The sequence below is a fragment of the Cololabis saira genome, chromosome 18 (genome assembly GCF_033807715.1).
Source record: "Cololabis saira isolate AMF1-May2022 chromosome 18, fColSai1.1, whole genome shotgun sequence".
Lineage (NCBI taxonomy): Eukaryota > Metazoa > Chordata > Actinopteri > Beloniformes > Belonidae > Cololabis > Cololabis saira.
The window spans coordinates 37,733,072-37,752,953 of record NC_084604.1 but is presented as its reverse complement, the minus strand read 5'-3'; the positions used below and the strand labels follow the sequence as shown (position 1 = coordinate 37,752,953).

Below are 19,882 nucleotides of genomic sequence, written 5' to 3'. Positions count from 1 at the left end.
ACCTGATAAAGACCTGATAAAGACCTGATAAAGACCGATCAGCAGCACCTGGAGCAGCCGTGGAGACTCTAATAAAGACCACAGTTGGTTTATCTGTGAGTGTCATCGAACCTTTGAGCACAACTGAAGCCGGTGCTTGAACCTCTCAGGCTCTGAATCCTGGAAGTGCGTAGCGGTTGTTTCCTGCTAGCACCGCGGGGCTGCTAGCGCCGCGGGCCTGCTAGCGCTGCGGGCCTGCTAGCGCCGCGGGCCTGCTAGCGCCGCGGGCTGGTAGCAGGTTAGCTTACCATGCGTGGCCGGGTTAGTAGCCGGGTTAGTAGTGGGAGCAGAGGAGGTTGCCGGCGTGACGCCGCTCGTCTGTTCGGCTACGGAGGAAGTAAAAAACCAACACTGTTAGTTAGTGAATAAAGAACGTTCATGTTAATCAATCAATCCATCCATCATCCATCCATCCATCATCCATCCATCCATCCATATTCCATCCATCCATCCATCATCCATCCATCCAGCTCTGACAGAGGTGTGATTATGGGATTAAAGGTCCAAATAACTTAATTAGAGGAATCTTCTTCCTCTAACGTCAGAGTTTTTGTTGGAGTTCCACAGGGTTCTGCACTCGTACCATTACTCTTTTGACACAACATAGATGTAAACGATACTCAGCTGTACAGATCAATGAAGTTACCAGTTAGTTGGTCGTAAAAAGCCTTAATTATCTCATTCAAGCAGTCTTCCTGGTGTTCCACAGGGTCCTGTACTCGGACCGTTACTTTTCACATTTTAGCTGTCAGCATAGCCGTTAGCTACCTTACCATGCGCTGTGCTGCTGGATGAAGCGACATTAGTAGCAGTGGATGCAGACGTAGCAGCGCTGGTGGTGACGGCGACAGTAGCTGGTTAGCACAACGAGGAGCAGGTTAGTAACACAAACACACAGGCACACTGGGTTAATGATTCATTTAAACCCTCAACGCTTCGTACGGAGACTCTGGAATTCAACTCTATTTGAAGTGATTTAAATCAAAAATGCATCATTTACTGAACCAAACTGAGCCCAAATGCAGAGACAGAGTAAAAATGAAGGAAATCCCAGGATTCCTTTAGCAGCAGGAACCCTCACTAATGGTTTCCTGTCACCTGTCACTCAGTCTTTCTGACACTCAGTCTTTCTGACACTCAGTCTTTCTGACACTCAGGGCCAAATCCACAAAGAATAGATTGCGCCCGCAAATAGCGCTGTAAATTGCGCCGCATTTGCGCAGAGGGGGAGTGAAGCCTGAATTATGATTCTGCGTTAAATCGACGCAGAGCCTACGCCGTAGGGTACGGCGTTAGGTACGCGGCGACGCATACCGTACGGTGCGTGTCGCTGCGTACCCTACGCCGTAATCTCTGCGTTGGTGTAACGCAGAAACATAAATCAGCCTTGAGGAGTGAGTTGCGCGCAGTTAATACACGCTTCGAAAAGACGGTATTTGCTCCACTATTTTTGCGTGTGGCAAATAGCGCTGGCCTTTGTGAATTAGACGGTTTTTGTAATGAGGCTTATTTGCATAGAAAGGGGGCAATTTTGCACCGAATGTATGAATATTACCTAATTTACATGCATGCAAATGGCACAGGCGCACCATGACACTATTTGCTTGGCAGCGCAGTTTGTGGTGCAATTCGCCCTTTGCGGGTGCTTTGTGAATTAGACGCTCTCTTTTTGTCTCATTTGCACCGATTTAGCGGCCACAAAACCAGCGCAATCCTTTTGTGGATTTACCCCTCAGTCTTTCTGACACTCAATCTTTCTGACACTCAGTCTTTCTGACACCCAGTGTGCGTAACCCAATGTGAAGTCACATCTGTGACATCATGCACATTCCCTCTATTGTCCTGTCACATGACTCAGTTTCATGCATCGGTCCATTCCAAAGGTTGCGTTCGTCACTACCGCACCATTCTTTTTTTTATCTGGGAAACCCTTCCAAACAACCGCACTTGTTCAGTCCTCTACATCGGCTCTCATGAACGTCTAACATCGTTAGTGCCGGGAAGACTGACCTGACCCTGAATGTTTTCTACTTGTGAAAAATGTTTTGATGGTATCTGCCACTTCAGTCGAACGACAAACTCACAATTACGAGGAAATGGTTTCATCACCATTTCAACACAACAGTTGTTTCTCTAAAATGAGTGCTGATGTTATTCCCTCTTGGCATTGTGTTAACAGACCTGAATGCTGCAGACCAGCAAACTGACAAAACATCTGCTTGATAAGTCCATCAATAAATCGGTTCATCAACGATTATGATCGTATCATCAACGAAGATGATCGTATCATCCACAAAGATGATTATTTTATCAACGAAGATGATCGTATCATCAACGAAGATGATCATTTTATCAACGAAGATGATCATTTTATCAATGAAGATGATCGTATCATCAACGAAGATGATCGTATCAACAACGAAGATGATCATTTTATCAATGATGATGATCGTATCATCAACGAAGATGATCATTTTATCAACGAAGATGATCATTTTATAAACGAAGATGATCGCATCATCAACAAAAATGATCGTATCATCAACGAAGATGATCATTTTATCAATGTAGATGATCGTAACATCAACAAAGATGATCATCAACGAAGATGATCGTATCATCAACGAAGATGATCATTTTATCAATGAAGATGATCGTAACATCAACAAAGATGATCGTATCATCAACAAAGATGATCGAATCATCAACGAAGATGATCGTATCATCAACGAAGATGATCATTTTATCAATGAAGATGATCATTTTATCAATGTAGATGATCGTATCATCAACAAAGATAATTGTATCATCAACGAAGATGATCAGCAGCGACCGACTGCTACTCCCCCTGTTCAAGGAAGTTAGCGGGTCTCTGTTTTTACCCATAATGCCCCTGTGCTTGGTGTTTTGGTTCAGTAAATAACGCCAGGTTTGTCTCCTCACTTCAGCACCTGCAACTACGTTGTTTCCTGAGGATCAAATAACTTTTTCTACAGAAAGCTGCGGCCAGCTGGGCAGACTGAAGGCTTACCGGAGGAGGAGGCGGAGGAGGTGGACGTAGCGGCGGCGGCGCTGCTACTGCTGCTGCTGGTGCTGGTTGGGGATAGAGACATGCTAGCGGAGGGGGTGGAGGGGGAGATGGAGGTGGAGGTGGAGGAGAAGGTGGAGATGGAGGTGGAGGTGGAGGAGAAGGTGGAGGTGGAGGCGACTGGAGATGAAAAATGACGACCGAGTTAAGGGCATTGCCCAGTTCAGTCTCCATCCAACTTATCTAGGGTTTATTTTAGTGCTGTCGGGCGAAACAGGATTTAAAATTAATTAATCTAATTAATCGCATTTTAATCTCATATCTGCTAAAGGTTCCCAAATAAAGAATTTGAATTCTAGGACATTGCAAAATTGCCGTGCATGACTAATCAATTGAATACACTAAGAAGAGAATATTTGAAATCCACATTTTTATTGGTGAAGTGTGTTTGCATTGCATTTTAAATAATGCACCTGGCCTAATTGGTTTGCTGATGTGCTTGAGCTTTTTCTTTTGAAATTTCATTTATGAAACACACTTCCCCAATAAAAATGTGTGAGATTAAAATGCGATTAATTAGATGAATTAATTACACATCCTGTAATTAGATTATTTTTTTGAATTGCCTGACAGCACTAGTCTGTACCTAACACCATTCCAAATATCAAAAAACTTGTCAAAAAGGGCACAATCTTTATGATTTCGACATATTCCCTCCCAGCTATAAGTTTATTAAAGAAAAGCACTCGGCTCTTATTCCCGCGGATTAATTCAAAGGACAAATCGCTGTCAAGTGTCTCAAAGAGATACTGAAGAGGATTGGGGGGATGAAACTGAGGTGATGGACTTGAATCACAATCAAATGGGGGAGGATGGATAGAGGATGGGTGCTGCTTACCGTGGGTGGTATTAACATGGGTGCTGCTTACCGTGGGTGCTGGTGTTAGTAGCGTGGGTGGTGTTAGTGGAGTCAGTGATGGAGGTGGCGGGAGAGGAAGCAGCTGGTGGAGGTGAAGGTGTCGGGAGGAAACAGAGAGAAAGATGCAGAGGATGTTGAACGGCTGTGAAGCTGCATGTGGCACAATGTCAACGGCGACACCCACGGGTGCCTCACGGCGAGAGAGACGATGCAACATGAACACTGAAGACACGGTAAAGGTTGACGGAGACACGGTAAAGGTTTACGGAGACGGACCAACACAAAGCTGCCCCTGGTTGGGGGTCCCAAGAAAAACCCAACCCTCGGCGGAGTTCAGCAAGGCTGAAGCCAGGTTTTAGAGAAGGAGCCTGTGGATGGCCGGTGGGGGAGCGTGGGTGTCCTTGCAGGGCTGGCTCCGCTGGTCCTGCCTCCTGGCTTCGGCCTCCGCTCCCCCTCCTGCCCCCCCTACACGATTCATACGCACATAGGCGAAGGGGCGGGGGGTCCGGGGCGTCGGGGACACTGTCCCGCATGGCCCGGCACTCCCCGCCTTACGGTTTTAAAAACACTGTAGACACTGCACATTCAACATTTAATAAATACATTTAACAAGGATACTTAGTTCTGGAGGGGGGGGATAATTAATAATAATAATAATGACTTGGATTTATATAGCGCGATTCAAGGCACCCAGAGCTTTACAGAGATCATTATTCATTCATACACATCCACACCGGTGGTGGTAGCTACGTTTGTAGCCACAGCTGCTACGTTTGTAGCCTCAGCTGCCCTGGGGCAGACTGACGGAAGTGTGGCTGCTATATCGCGCCAAGCGGCCCCTCCGACCACCACCAACATTCACACGCATTCACACGGGGCAAGCTGGGTAAGGTGTCTTGCCAAAGGACACTACGACAGCAAACTGGGACAGAATGGGATTCGAACCACCAACCTTTCCGATCATTGGACGACCCGCTCTACCACCTGATCTACTGCCGCCATTGTCAGTATGATACCCTGACCTCCCCCTCTCAGTTTTTATGGCATTAATCACATGCACTCAACACCAGGGGCGGGAGGGGGTCCCACATCACCCGCGTTCCCTCACCGGCCTGGGATAGGTGGGTCGGGATACCCGGGCCTGGCGGGGCTCGCCGTGCAGCCTGGGGTGCCTTCTGGCGGTGCTGGACCCCCCCGGGGAGGGGGAAACGGGGCGTGAATGTGCGTCTTTGTCAGTGAGAAATGCGGTATGGAAGGGTCCTGCCATGGAGGATTTGGGCCTCCATTGGTAGGACAACAAAATTTAATAATTTATTGACATTATTACTATACAAAGATGGTTATTATTATTATTATTATTATTATTATTATTATTATTATTATTATTATTATTATTATTATTATATTATTATTATTATTATTATTATTATAGGAATCGGATAGATGCCTGGGTCTGGGGCCCTCCGTTGTCGGGTTGTCCAGACATCTGCTGGAACGCGGACTGAGACCAGGACCAGGACCCGCGGTTGTACAACAAGGGGCGTCTGTGTCTGGGGTCCTACCTCTCCAAGTCCTGAGAACCTCCATTTTTTCCGGGGGGATACCGAGGATACCGAGTTCCCAGGCCGGTTGGTCTCCCTGGCATGGCTCTGGTTCTGCGCCAGCACCACAACAATAAAGCTGTTTGAGTTCCAGGAGAACTCCAAGAGGTCTTGAAAGTTTTGTGAGGTGAGATGGGAGCAAGTCCAAGGAAAATATAGTGCACTTTGAAGCTACTATGGTCTTTTTTCTTGTGGAGGAACATTTTCCTGGAGTCTGTGGATCGTCTCCGGAGACTCTGACTTCCCACCACTGCTGACCAAACTGACCTCTAGAGAATCCTGCCTTGGGGCTTCTGCGGCCGTTGGGAACTGACATTTCAGTCGTGGGTCGGGTCACGTTAGCAGATGGCCCTCGGCTACTGTTCCGGCTGCTCTGATTGGCCGCGGGCCACGATGGACGGCAGCCCAACTTCAGCGGCTTCTGGTGAAGCTGAAGTTCCTTAGGACGGCTGGGAGGGAATTCATGAAAATCCTGCACTCGGTGACAAGTTTTTGATATTTGGCATGGTGGTAGGTTTGGAGATAAGGTTTTCAAAAACCACCGCAAACAAATTGGGAAAACGGCCCCCTAGTGGCCGGTTTGCAGAAAATTCCAAATGAATCAATAAGCAAGGCGATAGAGGCAGCATTGTTGGTGTTATTGAGTTTAAATATGCACAGCTGACGTTTTTTGTGGGTTATTTTAATAAAATTCTATTATTTCCCTGTGACTTAGTTCTGAGGTTCTGTTCATCTTAAGCCTGAATGAAGGAACGAACCAACCAACCAACCAACCAACCAACCAACGAACCAACGAAACGAACCAACGAACGAACCAACGAACCAACGAACGAACGGACGAACGAAAGAAAGGAGCCTGAAAGAAAGAAAGAAAGAAAGAAAGAAAGAAAGAAAGAAAGAAAGAAAGAAAGAAAGAAAGAAAGAAAGAAAGAAAGAAAGAAAGAAAGAACCAACCAACCAACCAACCAACCAACGAAACGAACAAACGAACGAACGAACGAACCAACCAACCAACCAACCAACCAACCAACCAACCAACCAACGAAACGAACAAACGAACGAACGAACGGAACGAACGAAAGAAAGAAAGAAAGAAATGAGCCTGAAAGAAAGAAAGAAAGAAAGAAAGAAAGAAAGAAAGAAAGAAAGAAAGAAAGAAAGAAAGAAAGAAAGAAAGAAAGAAAGAAAGAAAGAAAGAAAGAAAGAAAGAAAGAAAGAAAGAAAGAAAGAAAGAAAGAACGAACGAACTCAATGAGATTATTGACACTACAGCGATAGTGACCTGTCCAATAAACAGGAAATTGAATTCCTTGGGGGTGAAAATATGGGTCTAGATCCCTCTATAATCTTTCTATGTGACTTAATTCTAGAGATATGGAGTTTTTTGGGCCAAAAAGGACCTTGAAAATTAAATTTGACATGACCTTGAAATAGGAAATGTATCTCAGAATTAAATTCCTAGCACCCAAAAAGTGGAAAAAGTGACAATATACAACAATCTAGGACTAAGAGAAGCTGAGATATGACCTTTGGTGTTTTCGGCGGGAGCCATTTCGAATTTTATGCAAACCGGCCACTAGGGGGCGTCATAATTTGTTTGAAAACCTTATGTCCATAACTAACATCATGCCAAATATCAAAAACATGTCACCAAGTGCACAATCTTTATGATTTTGACATATTCCCTCCCAGCTAGGAAGGACGTCCAGGAAAACGCGATGGGAAAGGACTTGTGAGGAAACAGCAGAAAGAAGCGTTTGTGTCGTTCCCAGGAATCTCCTCGTTTTGATTGAGATCCACTTCCTTTTCTTTCCTCCCGGACGAGTCGGGACTTTGGGCCAAAATCATAAATCACGGAGCTGCAAGAGCCGAGATGCTGAATGAGGGAAAAAAGGACCACAAAGTTTCTTTCTTTGGGTTAAAAGAGGTTTTTTGTTTTCAAATCAGCCAACCCAGTTTTCTCTTTTTGGGTCACGGACGAACAAAGACAAATCTGTGGTTCCAGATGATCCAGACTGGGACTTTAACCGTTAACCTTCACAGGTGATGAACCTGGACGTAAGTCCTGCATCGTTGTCTTTGTCTGGATTATTTCTGGATTATTTCTGGATTAGTCCTGAACACGTGGAAGCAGCGATGACGTTCACAGGCGGTTTAGAAAAAAAGGTACATTCACTTTTTTTAAACTTCTAGCAGGTTAGTGGAGAAAACATCGGTAAGGAATCCCATCTTTCTGCACGGAGAATCTGAGAATTCTGGTAGAATATGACAAAATCTCAGTTAGTTGAAGACACGACTGCAACCTTCAAATGTAAGGGCCTTATTGCAAGGCCTCATGGGAAAACCAACCGAGACATCAGGTAACGAATGTTAGACCTTGGCAGGTCTGGTTCCTCCTTCACTAGAGTTTCCAGACGCATGTTTGGACCGGAAACGGCTCGCAGGCCTCACAACGCCGGGAAAAACACCACGAAACTGGATTCCTTTCCCACCAGGAGACGCGTCTAGAGACCGAGCCCAAACCCTCAGGTTCTACCTGTCCAGGTACGAGACTCGCATAGCTGTCCTGCAGGACCTGGAACCATGTCCTCCTGCCCACGCCCAACAAACACACCAACATTAATGTGCACACGCCCAACCAACACACCAACATTAATGTGCACACACCCAACATTAATGTGCACACGCCCAACCGTTACACCAACATTAATATGCACACGCCCAACATTAATGTGCACACGCCCAACACTAATGTGCACACGCCCAACCGTTACACCAACATTAATATGCACACGCCCAACATTAATGTGCACACGCCCAACATTAATGTGCACACGCCCAACATTAATGTGCACACGCCCAACCAGTACAGCAACATTAATGTGCACACGCCCAACCAGTACAGCAACATTAATGTGCACACGCCCAACATTAATGTGCACACGCCCAACCAGTACACCAACATTAACCCAAAAACCAGAACCAGAAACCAGACAAGACCACTAGAGAAGGTAACTACGGTAAGAGGGAGCTACGTCCAGCTAGCGGCGGCGGTGGGGGGGTTGGAGGGGCGTGGCACCGCGTCCACACCCCAGGTGAGTTTTCCTACCTGGACAGCCAAGTCCGGGGGGGTCACAGCTGGTGCTGGGCGGCGTGTTGGCGCCTGCAAGGACAGAAGAAGAAACAGGGAGCGTTAAAAACAGGGTTCCTACGCATTTTTCAAGGTCAAATTCATGCCCTTTTTAAGCACTTTCAAGGGTAATTTTCAAAATCTCCAAATCTCCAAAATTTCCAAAAATAAAACACGCCTGAAAAAACAAGAAAAATATGAAAATGAAGGCGATATATTAGTATACAGGAAAGATTTCCCTTTTCCTCTTCTTCATCTTATTCCGCACGCTTTTTTTGTCCGTTAATGCGGCCCGAACCGCAACGTGCACCCATGCATGGCAGACATCGTTAGATGCATCTCCATCGTGCCTCGATGGGTATAACTTTTCTCAGTCAAATGTGTTACCGTGGCAACGCTAGATGCCAAAAAGCAAAAAAAAAGGCGAAATTGTGTTGCTTATTGCTCGGCCAAACTTTATCCTAGAGACATTGTTCAAATTTACAAACACTCGGCCCGATTGGCACTAAAGGACCGTACAACCTCATCATGCTAACGGAATTTTGGACGCTTGTTGCGCGGCAACGCGATATTGTAGAGACTTTGATCCAACGTTAACAGACTCGGGACGATGTGGACTAAAACATACTGAGGTTTCATTACGCTGTCGTTTACAGCTTTTGAGATATTGAAGCCAAATTGTCCCATTCTATCCTATGGGGCTTGTAACCATGGCAACAAAACCTATGCATTTTTATGGGGGAGAATATGAATAAATCATCCGTAAATGTGGCCCGAACCGCAACGTGCATCCAGGCCTTGGTTTGGTTTATTGGCCATTATTATTAACCCCAAATATGGCAAGAACCACCTACGACACAACCAGTACCACCTTAAACACAACCAGTACCACCTTAAACACAACCAGTACCACCTTAAACACAACCAGTACAACCTTAAACACAACCAGTACCACCTTAAACACAACCAGTACCACCTTAAATACAACCAGTACCACCTTAAACACAACCAGTACCACCTTAAACACAACCAGTACCACCTTAAACACAACCAATACCACCTTAAATACAACCAGTACCACCTTAAATACAACAGGTACCACCTTAAACACAACCAGTACCACCTTAAACACAACCAGTACCACCTTAAACACAACCAGTACCACCTTAAACACAACCAGTACCACCTTAAACACAACCAGTACCACCTTAAACACAACCAGTACCACCTTAAACACAACCAGTACAACCTTAAACACAACCAGTACCACCTTAAACACAACCAGTACCACCTTAAACACAACCAGTACCACCTTAAACACAACCAGAACAACCTTAAACACAACCAGTACCACCTTAGACACAACCAGTACCACCTTAAACACAACCAAAACAACCTTAAACACAACCAGTACCACCTTAAACACAACCAGTACCACCTTATACACAACCAAAACAACCTTAAACACAACCAGTACCACCTTATACACAACCAGTACCACCTTAAACACAACCAGTACCACCTTAAATATAACCAGTACCACCTTAAACACAACCAGTACCAACTTAAACACAACCAGTACCACCTTAAACACAACCAGTACCACCTTAAACACAACCAGTACCACCTTAAACACAACCAGTACCACCTTAAACACAACCAGTACAACCTTAAACACAACCAGTACCACCTTAAACACAACCAGTACCACCTTAAACACAACCAGTACCACCTTAAACACAACCAGAACAACCTTAAACACAACCAGTACCACCTTAGACACAACCAGTACCACCTTAAACACAACCAAAACAACCTTAAACACAACAAGTACCACCTTAAACACAATCAGTACCACCTTAAACACAACCAGTACCACCTTATACACAACCAAAACAACCTTAAACACAACCAGTACCACCTTAAACACAACCAGTACCACCTTAAACACAACCAGTACCACCTTAAACACAACCAGTACCACCTTAAACACAACCAGTACCACCTTAAACACAACCAGTACCACCTTAAACACAACCAGTACCACCTTAAACACAACCAGTACCACCTTAAACACAACCAGTACCACCTTAAGCACAACCAGTACCACCTTAAACACAACCAGAACAACCTTAAACACAACCAGTACCACCTTAGACACAACCAGTACCACCTTAAACACAACCAAAACAACCTTAAACACAACCAGTACCACCTTAAACACAACCAGTACCACCTTATACACAACCAAAACAACCTTAAACACAACCAGTACCACCTTAAACACAACCAGTACCACCTTAAATATAACCAGTACCACCTTAAACACAACCAGTACCAACTTAAACACAACCAGTACCACCTTAAACACAACCAGTACCACCTTAAACACAACCAGTACCACCTTAAACACAACCAGTACCACCTTAAACACAACCAGTACCACCTTAAACACAACCACTACAGCCTTAAACACAACCAGTACCACCTTAAACACAACCAGTACCACCTTAAACACAACCACTACAGCCTTAAACACAACCAGAACAACCTTAAACACAACCAGTACCACCTTAAACACAACCAGTACAGCCCCAAACCAAAGCAGCGAGAGGGGACGAATTGGCAGTAGGGCATGCCCATATCAAAATTTCTGAAATTTTCTAGTTATTGCCCTTGCCCTATATCTATAAAAAAAAAAAAAAAAAAAAAAAAGTAACTTCAGCCGAACTTCCAGACCCTTCTGAACTCGAGGAGGTGGATCAGTCTAGATCTACTGCAGTGAATCAGAGAGTTCAGGGTCGTCTGAGCCGAGTCCTGGACCGGGTCCCGGACCTCTTCTGGAGGCTTTAGGGGGATCAGACCTTGGCAGACGGAGACTGTTTGGAGTAAAGCTCCACAATCATGATGACATTCCATAATGCTGTACTTGGCAGTGTAATCAGGTACAGTATGGCAGCATGATGGTGCACTTCCTGTTCAGCTCAAGAACAAAATCAACAGCTTAATCAAAGTGGCAATGAAGATAACTGGGCACAACAGCGATCCACATCTCCAGACTATCTATGAGGAGAGGGCAGTAGTTCTGTCCACATCTATCTATCTATGAGGAGAGGGTAGTAGTTCTGTCCACATGTCCATCTATCTATGAGGAGAGGGTAGTAGTTCTGTCCACATCTTCAGACTATCTATGAGGGGAGGGTAGTAGTTCTGTCCACATGTGCATCTATCTATGAGGGGAGGGCAGTAGTTCTATCCACATCTATCTATCTATGAGGAGAGGGTAGTAGTTCTGTCCACATCTATCTATCTATGAGGAGAGGGTAGTAGTTCTGTCCACATCTTCATCTATCTATGAGGAGAGGGCAGTAGTTCTGTCCACATCTATCTATCTATGAGGAGAGGGCAGTAGTTCTGTCCACATCTTCAGACTATCTATACCAGGGCTCGGCAACCCGCGGCTCTAGAGCCGCATGCGGCTCTTTAGCGCCGCCCTAGTGGCTCCTGGAGCTTTTTCAAAAATGTTTGACCTTTTTTTTCTCTTTTTTTCCTTTTTTCTCTTTTTTTCTTTTTTTCCTTTTTTTCTCTTTTTCTTCTTTTTTTCTTTTCTTTGTTTCTTCTTTTTTTCCTTTTTTTCTTCTTTTTTCTCTTTTTTTCTTCCCTTTTCCTTTCCTTTTTAATCTCGAAATTTCGACTTTTTTCTCGACATTTTGACTTTTTTCTCGAAATTGTACTTCAACATTAATCTCGACATTTCGATTTTTTTCTCGACATTTCAACTTTTTTCTCGAAGTGCATAATGAAAAAAGAATCTTCCCCCAGTTCTAACTACTATAGAAACATGCAGCATGTGTTTCTTCATTCTAATTCTGATACAAGACCTTTCATGTTTTGCGGCTCCAGACATATTTGTTTTTTGTGTTTTTGGTCCAATATGGCTCTTTCAATATTTTGGGTTGCCGACCCCTGATCTATGAGGAGAGGGTAGTAGTTCTTAGGGCTGGGGATCGATTCAAAAATCAATAATCGATTCGATTACGATTCTTAAGATTCAGAATCGATTATCACGCTTTGATTCGATCTGATTCGATTCGATCCGATATTGATTTGGGTTACTGTTAATAAAACTGTTTTTTCAGCTGTTGCATGAATGATATGACTGTAGTTCTGCAACATGTTACTACTAGTATTATATTGAGATTCAACAGCAAGTATTGCAGCTAATGATGCTGTAAGGACCAATCAGCTCCCAGAATGCTGATAGAACTGCTTTCAGAAACATCGTGTGGGTCAGAATTATCAAACAGATCCAGGGAGGAAACAGAGACGGAGGAAATTGCTTTTATTTTTTCCCCATTCATGAGAATTTGGTTTTTAACATTACATTTATGCAAATGTAACCCCAAGACAGTATATAAAGCAAAGAAATATAGACAATTTATGCAATTATAACTGAAAACTTTAATGTTTTCATACCTTTAAACATATTTAAAGGTAAAAACATGGCACCAGTTATTCTCGTGTCCAACAAAATATTCCTTTTTTGGGCATAAACAAAAAAGTACCAAAAGTTGTAATGATGAAAAAAAAAAAAGTTTTTTTTTTGTTTTGTTTTAAATCGATCTTTAGACATATGAATCGATTTTTAGGAATTAATATGAGAATCGATTCAAAATCGGAGAATCGATCTTTTCAACACAGGCCTAGTAGTTCTATCTACGTCTTCAGACTATCTATGAGGAGAGGGTAGTAGTTCTGGCCAGTAGTTCCTTCCAGACCTCCCATGTCTTACATTCTGAGTACGAGCTCCCTACGAGCCTTCCAGGAAACGGTTCAGAGCCAGTAAATGGAAGAGCAATCGTTACTAGCTCTCTTTTCTCCCCACCTCCCTGTCCTTAAATAAACTACCTGTCCTCCCTTTAGAGGGCAGCGTCCCTTCCTTGTTTTTATGTCTTTACTACCATGCTGCTAATGAGGAAATAGCTTGTCTTTATTCTTCGTTATTGCTCTTTTCATACTGTACCAATAATTAAATGAGGTTCTGGGATAGATGCAGTTTTTGCCTAGGGCAGGGGTCGGTCACCCAAAATGTTTTAGAGCCATATTGGACCAAAAACACAAAAAACTAATTCGTCTGGAGCCGCAAAAAATAAAAAGTCTTGTATCAGCCTTAGAATGACGGCAACACATGCTGCATGTTTCTATATTAGTTATAACTGGGGGAAGATTTTTTTCTTCATTATGCACTTCGAGAAAGAAGTCGAAATGTTGAGAAAAAAGTTGAAATGTCAAGAAAAAACACGAAATTTCGAGTAAAAAGTCGAAATGTCAAGAAGTCGAAATTTTGAGAAAAAAGTCGAAATGTCAAGAAGTCGAAATTTTGAGAAAAAACTCGAAATTTTGAGAAAAAACTTGAAATATCGAGATTAAAAAGGAAAGGAAAAAGGAAGAAAAAAAGAAGAAAAAACACATGCTGCATGTATCTATATTAGTTATAACTGGGGGAAGATTTTTTTCTTCATTATGCACTTCGAGAAAGAAGTTGAAATGTTGAGAAAAAAGTGGAAATGTCAAGAAAAAACACGAAATTTCTAGAAAAAAGTCGAAATGTCGAGAAGTCGAAAATTTGAGAAAAAAGTCGAAATTTTGAGAAAAAAGTCAAAATGTCGAGATTAAAAAGGAAAGGAAAAAGGAAGAAAAAAAGAAAAAAAGGAAAAAAGAAGAAAAAACACATGCTGCATGTATCTATATTAGTTATAACTGGGGGAAGATTTTTTTCTTCATTATGCACTTTGAGAAAGAAGTCGAAATGTTGAGAAAAAAGTTGAAATGTCAAGAAAAAACACGAAATTTCGAGAAAAAAGTCGAAATGTCGAGAAGTCGAAAATTTGAGAAAAAAGTTGAAATTTTGAGAAAAAAGTCGAAATATCGAGATTAAAAAGGAAAGGAAAAATGAATAAAAAAAGAGAAAAAAAGGAAAAAAGAAGAAAAAAAGAAGAAAAAAAGGAAAAAAAAAGGTAAAACATTTTTAAAAATGCTCCAGGAGCCACTAGGGCGGCTCTAGGGCCGCGGGTTGCCGACCCTTGGCCTAGGGTATGTGCAATGTCGTTCACCTCTGCTTGGTTTCTCACTAACTTTACTGTGGTATTGAGTCTGGTATCTGTTGCTGTCTTTATGAGTTGATTGTATGTGTTTTTATACACTATGCATGTATTTGATGCCTAAAACAAATGTCCCTAGTGGACATTAAAGTATAACTCCACTCCCAGCTCCGAGCCAGCAGGCCTGACTTCAGTTCTACGGCGTCAGAGCTGACGAAGGCTGACGTTTCCCGCCGTTCCTCCCCGCCGCGGCTTTGAGGTCCAGGACTGCGGTGAATGAAAAGGGCTTCATGATGCTGGAAGCTGCCAGATTATTACTGCTGGAGACGCGGTTAGAACCAATTTAAGGACAAGTCCTGCAGCTGATCCTGCAGCGCAGAGAAAACTGCGTGTTGGACTGAAATTCAAGCCCATGTTTTCACATATTTACACATTAATGGAGTGTGAGGACGTCCAGACGTCCAGGCTCCTCCTCCGGTTCCTTCCAGCTGCAGTTACTCGCTTTTCTGTTTCCCACACAGAGGTGTGTCTGGTTTATGGACGTTGAAAGATCTCTTCTTTTTTTATTTTTTTATTATTCAAATCACATGAGCATTACAGCAGCTTAAAATAAGCATAGAAATATTATATCTCTACTGTACGGAAGATTATCAGGACCAGGCAGGAGAAAAATAAAAATAATATTTTAGAGGAAAGTTTTTTTTTCATTATGCACTTCGAGAAAAAAAGTCGAAATGTCGAGAAAAAAATCGAAATGTCGAGAAAAAAGTCAAAATGTCGAGAATAATGTTGAAGTACAATTTTGAGAAAAAAGTTGAAATGTTGGGAAAAAAGTCGAAATGTTGAGAAAAAAGTTGAAAAGTCGAGATTAATGTTGAAGTACAATTTCGAGAAAAAAGTCGAAATCAAGAGAAAAAAGTCGAAATATCGAGAAAAACTTTGAAATATTGAGAAAAAAGTCGAAAATGTTGAGATTAATGTTGAAATACAATTTCAAGAAAAAAGTTTAAATGTATTTCTACTTTATTCTCGAAATTTCGACTTTATTCACCAAATTTCGACTTTATTCTTGTTTATTGACGTTGAAAGATCTCTTTTTTATTTATTTTTTTTATTATTCGAATCACATGAGCATTACAGCAGCATAACATAAGCATTCAAATATTATATCTCTACTGTACGGAAGATTATCAGGGCCAGGCAGGAGAAAAATACAAATAATATTTTAGAGGAAGATTCTTTTTTCATCATGCACTTTGAGAAAAAAGTCGAAATGTCGAGAAAAAAATCGAAATGTCGAGAAAAAATTCAAAATGTCGAGAAAAATGTTGAAGTACAATTTAGAGAAAAAAATCGAAATGGTGAGAAAAAAGTCGAAATGTCGAGAAAAAAGTTGAAATGTTGAGAAAAAAGTTGAAATGTAGTGAATACAGTTGAAATTTCAAGTTTATTCTCGAAATTTCGACTTTATTCACAAAAATTTTAATTTATGAGTAAAAATTATACATTTAAATAAAATGTAAAGGTTTCACTGGAAGACAATCAACGTGTATAAACTGAAAATATTTCGAGAAAAAAGTCGAAATATCGAGTAAAACTTTGAAATATTGAGAAAAAAGTCGAAAATGTTGAGATTATTGTTGAAATACAATTTCGAGAAAAAAGTTTAAATGTATTTCTACTTTATTCTCGAAATTTCGACTTTATTCTCAAAATTTCGACTTTATTCTTGAAATAGTATTTCAACATTAATCTCTACATTTCTTTTTTCTTGAAGTTAGGGTTAGGGTTAAAAAAAATCTTCCCCTCTCAAATATTTTTTCTCCTGCACGGCCCTGATTCTCTTCCGTCGTAAAGGAAATACATCTCAAACAAAAGCAGGGCGTCTCGGGGAAATATAACTTTTCCAATCTTCCCAGATTGCTTCAAATTTGGATTGTTGCAGCCTCATAGAGAACGTTATCCTCTCCATTACAAAGATATCGTAAATGATGTCGTATCAACCCTCTAATGAAGGAGCATCTGGTTTAAGCCACTTCTTGGTAATAGCTTTTGGCGCAGCTACACTTAGCAAACCAAACAGGTATCTTGATTCCACCATCATAGATACAGAGTTGCAAACCCAAAAAGAAGTTTGTCCCAGTTAAAAGCAACATCTGACCCAAAAATCAGTTAGGGTGGTCCATCACTAGGGGGTTAGGGTGGTCCATCACTAGGGGGTTAGGGTGGTCCATCACTAGGGGGTTAGGGTGGTCCATCACTAGGGGGTTAGGGTGGTCCATCACTAGGGGGTTAGGGTGGTCCATCACTAGGGGGTTAGGGTGGTCCATCACTAGGGGGTTAGGGTGGTCCATCACTAGGGGGTTAGGGTGGTCCATCACTAGGGGGTTAGGGTGGTCCATCACTAGGGGGTTAGGGTGGTCACTATGGGGTTAGGGTGGTCCATCACTAGGGGGTTAGGGTGGTCCATCACTAGGGGGTTAGGGTGGTCCATCACTAGGGGGTTAGGGTGGTCCATCACTAGGGGGTTAGGGTGGTCACTAGGGGGTTAGGGTGGTCCATCACTAGGGGGTTAGGGTGGTCCATCACTAGGGGGTTAGGGTGGTCACTAGGGGGTTAGGGTGGTCCATCACTAGGGGGTTAGGGTGGTCCATCACTAGGGGGTTAGGGTGGTCCATCACTAGGGGGTTAGGGTGGTCCATCACTAGGGGGTTAGGGTGGTCACTAGAGGGTTAGGGTGGTCCATCACTAGAGGGTTAGGGTGGTCACTAGGGGGTTAGGGTGGTCCATCACTAGGGGGTTAGGGTGGTCCATCACTAGGGGGTTAGGGTGGTCCATCACTAGGGGGTTAGGGTGGTCCATCACTAGGGGGTTAGGGTGGTCCATCACTAGGGGGTTAGGGTGGTCCATCACTAGGGGGTTAGGGTGGTCCATCACTAGGGGGTTAGGGTGGTCACTAGGGGGTTAGGGTGGTCCATCACTAGAGGGTTAGGGTGGTCCATCACTAGAGGGTTAGGGTGGTCCATCACTAGGGGGTTAGGGTGGTCCATCACTAGGGGGTTAGGGTGGTCCATCACTAGGAGGTTAGGGTGGTCCATCACTAGGGGGTTAGGGTGGTCCATCACTAGGGGGTTAGGGTGGTCCATCACTAGGGGGTTAGGGTGGTCCATCACTAGGGGGTTAGGGTGGTCCATCACTAGGGGGTTAGGGTGGTCCATCACTAGGGGGTTAGGGTGGTCCATCACTAGGGGGTTAGGGTGGTCCATCACTAGGGGGTTAGGGTGGTCCATCACTAGGGGGTTAGGGTGGTCCATCACTAGGGGGTTAGGGTGGTCACTAGGGGGTTAGGGTGGTCCATCACTAGGGGGTTAGGGTGGTCCATCACTAGGGGGTTAGGGTGGTCCATCACTAGGAGGTTAGGGTGGTCCATCACTAGGGGGTTAGGGTGGTCCATCACTAGGGGGTTAGGGTGGTCCATCACTAGGGGGTTAGGGTGGTCCATCACTAGAGGGTTAGGGTGGTCCATCACTAGGGGGTTAGGGTGGTCCATCACTAGGGGGTTAGGGTGGTCCATCACTAGGGGGTTAGGGTGGTCCATCACTAGGGGGTTAGGGTGGTCACTAGGGGGTTAGGGTGGTCCATCACTAGGGGGTTAGGGTGGTCCATCACTAGGGGGTTAGGGTGGTCCATCACTAGGGGGTTAGGGTGGTCACTAGGGGGTTAGGGTGGTTCATCACTAGGGGGTTAGGGTGGTCCATCACTAGGGGGTTAGGGTGGTCCATCACTAGGGGGTTAGGGTGGTCCATCACTAGGGGGTTAGGGTGGTCACTAGGGGGTTAGGGTGGTCCATCACTAGGGGGTTAGGGTGGTCCATCACTAGGGGGTTAGGGTGGTCACTAGGGGGTTAGGGTGGTCCATCACTAGGGGGTTAGGGTGGTCACTAGGGGGTTAGGGTGGTCCATCACTAGGGGGTTAGGGTGGTCCATCACTAGGGGGTTAGGGTGGTCACTAGGGGGTTAGGGTGGTCCATCACTAGGGGGTTAGGGTGGTCCATCACTAGGGGGTTAGGGTGGTCCATCACTAGGGGGTTAGGGTGGTCACTAGGGGGTTAGGGTGGTCCATCACTAGGGGGTTAGGGTGGTCACTAGGGGGTTAGGGTGGTCCATCACTAGAGGGTTAGGGTGGTCCATCACTAGGGGGTTAGGGTGGTCCATCACTAGGGGGTTAGGGTGGTCCATCACTAGGGGGTTAGGGTGGTCCATCACTAGGGGGTTAGGGTGGTCCATCACTAGAGGGTTAGGGTGGTCCATCACTAGGGGGTTAGGGTGGTCCATCACTAGGGGGTTAGGGTGGTCCATCACTAGGGGGTTAGGGTGGTTCATCACTAGAGGGTTAGGGTGGTCCATCACTAGGGGGTTATGGTGGTCCATCACTAGGGGGTTAGGGTGGTCCATCACTAGGGGGTTAGGGTGGTCCATCACTAGGGGGTTAGGGTGGTCACTAGGGGGTTAGGGTGGTCCATCACTAGGAGGTTAGGGTGGTCACTAGGGGGTTAGGGTGGTCCATCACTAGGGGGTTAGGGTGGTCCATCACTAGGGGGTTAGGGTGGTCACTAGGGGGTTAGGGTGGTCCATCACTAGAGGGTTAGGGTGGTCACTAGGGGGTTAGGGTGGTCCATCACTAGGGGGTTAGGGTGGTCCATCACTAGGGGGTTAGGGTGGTCCATCACTAGGGGGTTAGGGTGGTCCATCACTAGGGGGTTAGGGTGGTCACTAGGGGGTTAGGGTGGTCCATCACTAGGGGGTTAGGGTGGTCCATCACTAGGGGGTTAGGGTGGTCACTAGGGGGTTAGGGTGGTCCATCACTAGGGGGTTAGGGTGGTCCATCATTAGGGGGTTAGGGTGGTCCATCACTAGGGGGTTAGGGTGGTCCATCACTAGGGGGTTAGGGTGGTCCATCACTAGGGGGTTAGGGTGGTCACTAGGAGGTTAGGGTGGTCACTAGGGGGTTAGGGTGGTCCATCACTAGGGGGTTAGGGTGGTCACTAGGGGGTTAGGGTGGTCC

The 19,882-nt window shown here is 44.4% G+C and overlaps 1 protein-coding gene across 5 annotated transcripts in view; it reads right to left on the bottom strand.

Annotated features, from left to right (window-relative positions):
* Positions 1–19,882, bottom strand: part of adgrg6 (adhesion G protein-coupled receptor G6) — a 194,312-nt gene that overhangs the window by 101,194 nt on the left and 73,236 nt on the right. For 4 of the 5 annotated variants that reach the window (XM_061746280.1, XM_061746284.1, XM_061746281.1 and 1 more), the window contains 5 exons: positions 8,697–8,750; positions 3,997–4,068; positions 3,071–3,247; positions 813–893; positions 288–365 (listed from right to left, as the gene is read on the bottom strand). In XM_061746280.1, coding sequence (XP_061602264.1) covers positions 288–365; positions 813–893; positions 3,071–3,247; positions 3,997–4,068; positions 8,697–8,750 — 462 coding nt within the window. The remainder of the gene's footprint in view (positions 1–287; positions 366–812; positions 894–3,070; positions 3,248–3,996; positions 4,069–8,696; positions 8,751–19,882) is intronic. The other variant, XM_061746285.1, reaches the window with a different exon arrangement.